This window comes from Diabrotica virgifera, chromosome 3 (assembly GCF_917563875.1).
Source record: "Diabrotica virgifera virgifera chromosome 3, PGI_DIABVI_V3a".
Lineage (NCBI taxonomy): Eukaryota > Metazoa > Arthropoda > Insecta > Coleoptera > Chrysomelidae > Diabrotica > Diabrotica virgifera.
The window spans coordinates 101,082,734-101,091,245 of NC_065445.1; the positions used below are offsets into that span (position 1 = coordinate 101,082,734).

Below are 8,512 nucleotides of genomic sequence, written 5' to 3' on the forward strand. Positions count from 1 at the left end.
TGTACTAACTCCAAATTGTAAGAAATTGCAGCAAGTTTTCTTGCAAGCTGTAAAGCGGTCTTTAAAGTGAAAAGGGATTTTTCCCTTATTGCGCGACGATGAGCTGGCCAAATACCCAAGTAGGTGGAGGTCAATAAACTGAAGAAGAACAAAAATGACAGTTTTGTGAGATATGACATATGACATGCATCTGTCAATTTTCAAAATTGTATTTTGTAGGTTTTTGTTTATTTTTTGGAGAAGTATTTTGCTATTTTGAATAGTCTGTTAGTCTGTATTGTTTTTAAAATGGTGCTATTAAATACTGGTTCGCCTGATCCAGATCATCCTAACGAAGATTTAAGAGTATCTAATGAAGATGTTCTGGTTATAACAGACGATGATTCTGATCAAGAATTAGATACAGAAAATTTAGATCCTTCAATGTTGCAGTATGGTCATTATCAGCTTTTGCCAACATTTCCTCAGCCTTTGCCAACATTTGCTAATGAGGCATTAGATATTGATTATTCGGATGAAGACGCAGATAATGGTAAGCAGTTGTGACCATCATTTGATTGGTACCTTATGATCTATATTGGAAATAATCTTATAAAAAAAGGGAGACAAAATAATTTCTGGCATGCTTTTTTATCAAGTCAGGGTTCCTTGATAATGTAAGATATAGTAGGTAGTTCCATTTTATCTTTGCCCATGTGACACGATTCATTTTCAAACAAATTAAATCAAAACAAAGTGAAATGTAGGCTGATGTGTGTAGTATCATGTAAATGTAGTATATAGTGTACAGTAGGTGACGGACAAAAGAGTGGACGAACCAACGAACTGTTAACACTGATGGAATCGCCATAAAACGAAGTTAATGGCGTCAGGATGAGATAGAAGATAATCAGGTAAAGGAGGGAAGATAATCGGACAGTGCTAGTCAGGTACGTTGTAGTTGTAGCAAATTTTACCTGAAAATTCTCTGTCTCTCTCATGTCTCTCTAGAAGTGCTAGAACCTCTCTCTTGTATGTTGGCGCCTATCTCGCTTCACTGTTGGAATGGGACGGGGCCATTCCATCAGTGTTGACAGTTCATTGGGATGAACAATAGCCAATATTGTTTAGTTTGTGTTGAAACAACTGATTTATTAGAGTAGAGTAGAGTAGAGTAGAGTAAATTTTTATTTGCATAAATTTTTAACATAATTGAGCAAATAACGTCACATTACTAACAATCACATATTAAAAAATGTTACTAATAATCACATATTAAAAAGATATATTAACAATACACTAAAATATACAAACAATACAAATTACATATATGCTGATCAAGGCTGATAGGCCAGGTACTCTACCACAGTATACGGCTCAATGTTAACCAGGTGTTGAAAAACCGTTTTTTTAAAAGCTTTATAGCTTGTTTCCTGTTGAATGTCAGATGGTAGACTATTGTAAAATTTAATGCACGCATACAAAGGACTTCTCTCTGTTAGGGACAATCTGTGAAGTGGAATATTCAAATTAAGGCTTCTTGTGTTATATTCATGATTTGGTTGTAGGTGATAAAATAAAGTAAAATTTTTAAAGAGAAACATAATACATTCATATATATAGATAGCTGAGAAAGTGACTATATTGAGTGATTTGAATCGGCCTCTACAGGATTCTCTCGCCTTTAGTCCTATTGAAATTGAAATTCTTTATTGAAATAGAAATCCTACTAACAATATTTAAATATGAATTTGCTTAATTAAATACAATATACAATACATGCAATATTATACAACACATACAGATTTATTAAAAATTATTTTTTTATCTAGGTAAAATATATGTCTTTAGTAATTTTTTAAAAATTTGAACTGTCAGTGCATTCTTAACACTGGGGGGAAGATGGTTAAATTCATTCATACATTTGTAAAACAGGGATGTCATTGTGCTATGTTTATTAGTTTTTTGAATATCAAAATCTTCAATATTTCTCATGGTATATGAATGAACTTGACCCCTCAATGTAACATATTCATTAAAATATGCAGGCAGCATTCCTTTTTTTAATTTAAAAATGAAAACCATAGTAAGGTAGTAAAGCCTTTGTTGAACTGAAAACCAACCTAAAGTAGAGTACATCATCTCAATTGGCGTGTAGCGATTGCATCGAAGAATTGTTCTCATACCTCTGTTATACAAAATTTGCAATGATTGAATTGATCCTTTATCACCTAAATATAAAGCACTTGAACAGTAGTCAAAATGGGGCTGAATTATACTTCTAAATACAGTGATCCTTGAAAATAATGATAGATCTTTGCTAATTCTATTAAAGAAAAATAATTTTTTAGATATTTTCTTGCAAATATATTGAAAATGAGGTTTCAGAGAGAGTGTGCTATCCAGTATAAATCCAAGATATTTAATTTCATTGACCCATTTGATGCATTCATTATTAACTTTTAGTTTCAAATTTTCCATACTTATATTATTTAATTTATATCGGCTAGAGACTATCATTGACTTTGTTTTACTCGCATTAAGTTTTAACTTGTTAGCATCCAAAAATACCTCAATTCTTTTTAACAAACACTGCGTCCTTCTAACAACCTCCACAATATCATCACCACTGCATACAATTAATGTGTCATCTGCAAAAAGACTAATAAATTCCAGACCCTCAACATAATTTACATCATTGATGAAAATAATAAATAATATCACCCTGACTGCCTTTTTTTGGACTATGAAGACAGTTGAGCTATCCACCGAAGCACCCCAGAAGACTATTCCATATCACATAAGAGAATAAAAGTTTGCATAATATACCGATAGTAAGATTCCCTGGTCTAGATAGTTTTTCAAAACTCTTAATGAGTAGCAGGCTCTATTTATTACAATTTGGGCGCTTTTCGTAGGTATAAATATCCGTTATTTCTATTATATTAGAAACAGCGGAAATTGATACCTATATGTCTTCGAGGGCGTCGATAAAAATTTTTTTTGAGGGCGCCGCTCGTTGCATCCTAGCTATTTATTAAAATAGAATCAGCGGAGATTGATAGCTACCAAAGGCGCCTGAATCGAAAAAATTGTCTTCGAGGGCGCCGCTCGTTGCATCCAAGCTATTTATTATAAAAAAACAGCGGATATTGATACCTACGAAAGGTGCCCGAATTGTAAAAAATCGTCTTCGAGGGCGCCGCGTCTAAGCTTTTTATTATAATGGAAACAGCGGAAATTGATATCTACGAAAGGCGCCCGAATTGTAAAAATTGTCTTCGAGGGCGCCGCTCGTTGCATCTAAGCTATTTATTATAAAAAAACAGCGGATATTGATACTTACGAAAGGTGCCCGAATTGTAAAAAATCGTCTTCTAGGGCGCCGCGTCTAAGCTATTTATTATAATACACACAGCGGAAATTACCTACGAAAGGCGCCCGAATCGTAAAAATTGTCTTCGATGGCGCCGCTAGTTGCATCCAATCTATTATAAAAGAAACAGCGGATATTGATACATATGAAAGGCGCCCGAATCGTAAAAATGGTCTTCGAGGGCGCCGTCCGTCGTAGCTAAGCTATTTGATTCTCTGATGCCTGATACAAGTTGTCTTTTGTTGTACCGACTGGCTTCATTATGTAGGATTCTGATTACTGAGGCATGTAAAAACATTTTTTAGGGGAATGGTAACTGCATCATCTTTGTGTAAAGGTTCAAAAAACATTTTTTCCAGTTTAATTTTTTTTATGGACAGATAGGCACTAACGAAGGCAAAAGGCGCACCGGCCCGAGGGCCGGTGGGCCGGCGGGCCAGTCCGGGCCTGAATATATTGCTTTTTCGAATTTTTTTGAGAATAATGGAAGAAGGCTTATTGGTCTATAGTTCTCCATCTTAGTAGCATCACCTTTTTTATGTAGTGGCTTGACAATTGCTAGTTTTAGACTTTTGAGGAAATTTACCTTGCCTGAAAGAAGTGTTGACTATAAAAGATAGAGGAAGACAAATCTCTGATGAAACAAATTTAATTAAGCTGGTTGATATTTCATCATAACCAGAGCTATGCTTGTTTTTTAAGCTATTTATTATATGGCCTATTTCTTTTTCTGAAACAGGAATTAAAAACATGCAATGATTATTTTGTTCGATATTAATTTGAAAATTTTTTACAGGCTTTATTTTCTTTACAGCTTCAGCCGCAGCATTTGCCATAAATTGATTTATTTCATCAGAAAGCACCTGAGGATCACCCTCTAAACAAAAATTACCTTGATTTTTTGAATTGCCCTTAATCTCTTTTACCAACTGCCAAGCCATTTTAGTTTTATTTTCACTATTTTCAATTCGTTCCTTATAACATTTTTTTTCGATATTGAGTGAGTAAAGCATCATACTTACGTTTTTCTGCCCTGTAAATATCTTTATATTCATCATTATTACTAGATAGTGTAAACAACACATCAAGCCTAGATTTACAGTTTTTTATATCATCATTTTGCAAGCACTGTTGAGATTTTTTTTATTTGTTGTATTTATCTCTTTAAGTGGAAAACAGTTTACAAAAATTTTTTGAACTATATTCATGAAAGTATCCCACTGATCATCTACTTCTAATGTCTCGATAACAGATACCCAGTCAACATTACTCAACATAAGTTTAAAAGAATCTTTATTCTCATTGTTAAATATTCGTTTTTTTGTTATATTTGAGTCAATATTATTTAATTCAAATTTTACCTTTTGAGCAGTATGATCAGATGTATGGGGATTGAATATAACAGAATCAAATATGTCTAGATTTGTAAAAATATTGTCTATACAGGATTTTTTGTTACCTTGTATGCGTGTATAGTCTTTGATGGAGGGTTTAATATCAAAGGAGCTCAAAAACGTTTTTAATGTACCTGGCCAACCTACACCATCAAGCAGCATATCCAAATTAAAATCGCCAGCCAGAAAAATGATGGAGTCCTTGTCAACTAGGTCACAGAGTATTTGATCCAGTTTATCTATTAAAATTTGTGGGTTTTCGGTTCGGTATATGGACAGCACTATGATCTTTTTCCCATCAATTCGCACCTCTGCAGCAAAACACTCAAACACTGATCTTTTTGATAAGCTTGAAATGTCTTCCCGGGCTTTTGCAATAAACGGTTCTTTGATATATACCGCACTACCACCATGTTCCTGTGAACTGCCTCTACAATATGAAGATTGCCTCTACAATATGAAGATGGGTGATACAATATTGATACCTAGTTGTTAACAAACTCTTATTTATTTGTCTGAAATGAACCCGAATACCTATATATTGTTTTCAAGTTACATTATTAGCAGACCATCTTATGTACCTAAACTAAAAATTGAGATGTGCATCAAAACAATTATATAGGTGTAGAAATATAATAGTGAAGCCTCGCATCTCGCAGCGATGCTCTATGCTATGCAATTGATATACCTATGTAAGGTTCTTTAATGTAAATATTCCACTAACAGTTAGAGCTTTAGAGTTAATATTTTTTTAACAAATACACAAGTTTTAAATACAAAATGTATTTCTACAATCGAAAAAATTTCCTTACATTCTGTCTTTTATAATTTTTAAAATGATATACAGTGGAACCTCGATTATCCGTCAGGGCGCCGGACTAAGGGTATGACAGATAATGGAAAATACGGTTAACAGAACATTAAAAAAATAAATAAAAATTCATAGGACATATAACTCAAATTGTATTTTTTTGTTTTATTTGACAATATAAGAGGGATTTATGTTAGTACAGTCGAATCAATTTGATTTAAAATATTCCGAAATCTTTGTTTGTTTGTTTTATTGTTACTTCACATTTTGCATCAGCTGAATTTCTTAATTGACGTAAAATCATCAAATTTAATAATTATTGTGCCATGCGTTTTTATTTTCGGCTTGCTATTCTAAAAATAGAACTCTAAAAGCATGGTATCATTTATCATTATCTATTTAAATTGAAATTTAATCCAGAGCCCTGAATAAGAACAAAAATTATTTACATAAAAAATGCGGTGGTGGCATAACTGCATGTGTACATTTCAACGAATTTCGTTTGGCTTATTTCAATGCTCAAACAAAATGAATTGATGATATGATGATAACTTCTTCCTGTTTTGTTTATTTATTGACCGATATTGAATATTGTAGGAAATTTACAATTTATGATAACGAAGCCTTATTGTTGAGGAAACAATATTTAGCATCTTATATTGCTCCGAATGGCGTCACTATAGGAAGTTAATGTTTTAGAAAACTATATATTCATATGTATGCGTATGCACAATATTGTTGTCTGATATAACAAGGTCTACTTATCACGAGGTAATTAGTCTGCCATTTCAGTTCTCGTTATAGAGAGAGTCTACTGTATTATTTTTAACATCTTAGAGTAAAAATTTATATGTTTGTTGTGCAGGTGATGAAACACACAATGAAGTAAGTAACGCACCAAATAATTTACCAGAAATTCCAGTACCTCCTGTAACTACAATCGAAACAACTCTACTTAAAGAAGTATGGTCTGCATCTTCATCAAGAAGCTGTGATATTGAAATGGATAGCAAAAAAGTGGATGAAGTAAAACAAGCAATGTCGAACATAGTTCTTCCTCCTAGTGCAATTCCCGATTGGGCTGCAGATATTCCTGAAGAAGAGTGGAAACAACAGTTAATTAAGAGGTTAGAAAATATCGGTTGAAGAGAACAAACACATCATACTACTATTGGTAATATATTATATAAATTATATATGTTATATTTATTGTTAGATTCAAAATGTGCAATTCGCCACCATTCGATGATGCATTTAGGTAATAAACTTCATGTATTCACTATAATATAAATAAATATTTTTAAACGGATTATTGTATATATTAACTCTATTTAATCTTATATACACTATGCAATATAGTTTTTATGTACCTACTTGTTAGAATACTGTTTTTCTTGAAAAGTTATTTGTTAGACTGTTTTTTAATATTATTAAAGTAATATATCATAAATACCTAATATGAATATTTAATAGTTTACAATAATATTGTATGGAATGGAGGCCTGGACGCTCAACATCTGACGAGAATAGGTACAGATAGGGAGCTGCTGAAGATCATCAAAGTTACAAAAGTTAGCTACCTGGGACACATAATGAGAAACAAAAAGTACCGCCATGGCTATATTTAAGGGGTGGTAGGCTGGGCAGCTGCCCGGGGCCCCCACATTCCGGGGGCCCCCAAAAAGCCCGAAACTTAAAAAAAAGCTGCACACAATTCACATAGAATAATTTTTGGCAATCAATTAACTCTGATATTTCGTTACATGGAAGGTTTCTCTCCCGTTGAAAAGGTATCTTTGCGAAATCACGATCATAAAGCAGAAGATATATTTAATCCTCTAATTCTTCTCTTTCAAGAAGATGATATCGATTTGAAAAACTGCATGGGACAGTCCTACGACAACGCGTCAGTTATGAGTGGAAAATATTATGGTGTTCAGGCTGAAATTAGATAACATAAAATCTTGGCGGTTTGGATTCCATGTGCTGCCCACTCTCTAAATTTAGTTGCAAAAGCTGCAACAGTGTTGACCTGCTGCCATAGCATTCTTTGATTTCTTAGGAACACTATATTATGAACTATATGTATTGTTCACTTCCTCTACATGTAGATACAACTTTTTAATCGGAATATTTAAAAGCTGCGCCTTTAAGCGAGAGCAACGCCGACCGTGGCAGAAATATTATTGTTCTTAAAGGAGTAAACGCTACTAGATGGTCAACTAGAAGTGATGCCACAGAAGCACGAGTTATACGGTATACTCAGATTAAAGGAGCGTATACCAAAATTTCAGAAGACGATGAGGAACAATTTGAAACTCATAACAATGCGAATGGTTTGTATAATCAAATGTGTTTACATAAAACAGGAATATTTGCAATATTTTGGAATGAAATCTTAGAGAGGACAAACAGCACAATACGTATTCTCCAATATCCAAATATTGACCTTAATTCAGGAGTGGCGGAACTTAGATCACTTAACGAATTTATGTTCTTTTAAGGAATATTTGACTGACTCCACTGGATTATGGAATATCTCTAGAGACAAAATCAGAGAAATTTAGGACTCAAAATTTTATCGCTATTATAGATCACTTAATTTCGTCAGAGGCTTTCTGCATATGAATCCATTCATTCCAATTTTGGATTTTTACATCATTTGGAAAATTTAACTCCCAATGAAATTGAATAAGCTCACTCACTGAAGCTTACCGACTTGTACAACAATGATTTAGTTGAATACCTAGGTGTCGAACTGGTATAATTTGTAGAATTTTTCAATTCATTTAAAGAGGAGGTTGGCTCATCAATAATAGGTAAGTAAAGAGCTTAAAATGTACCGACTGATAAATGAAAAGAATGTGAATGATGCGTTTCCAAACGTTGAGGTGATACTTCGTTTATATGTAGTTCTGATGCTAACTATCATGATATGGAAAAAGTGAAAGA

The 8,512-nt window shown here is 33.2% G+C and overlaps 1 protein-coding gene across 1 annotated transcript; it reads left to right on the forward strand.

The window, feature by feature from the left end:
• Positions 1–203: 203 nt before the first annotated feature.
• Positions 204–6,869, forward strand: LOC126881233 (uncharacterized). Its single transcript, XM_050645378.1, has 2 exons — positions 204–532; positions 6,426–6,869. The coding sequence occupies exons 1-2, from the start codon at positions 289–291 to the stop codon at positions 6,704–6,706; spliced, it is 525 nt and encodes a 174-aa protein (XP_050501335.1). The 5' UTR covers positions 204–288; the 3' UTR covers positions 6,707–6,869.
• Positions 6,870–8,512: the final 1,643 nt, after the last annotated feature.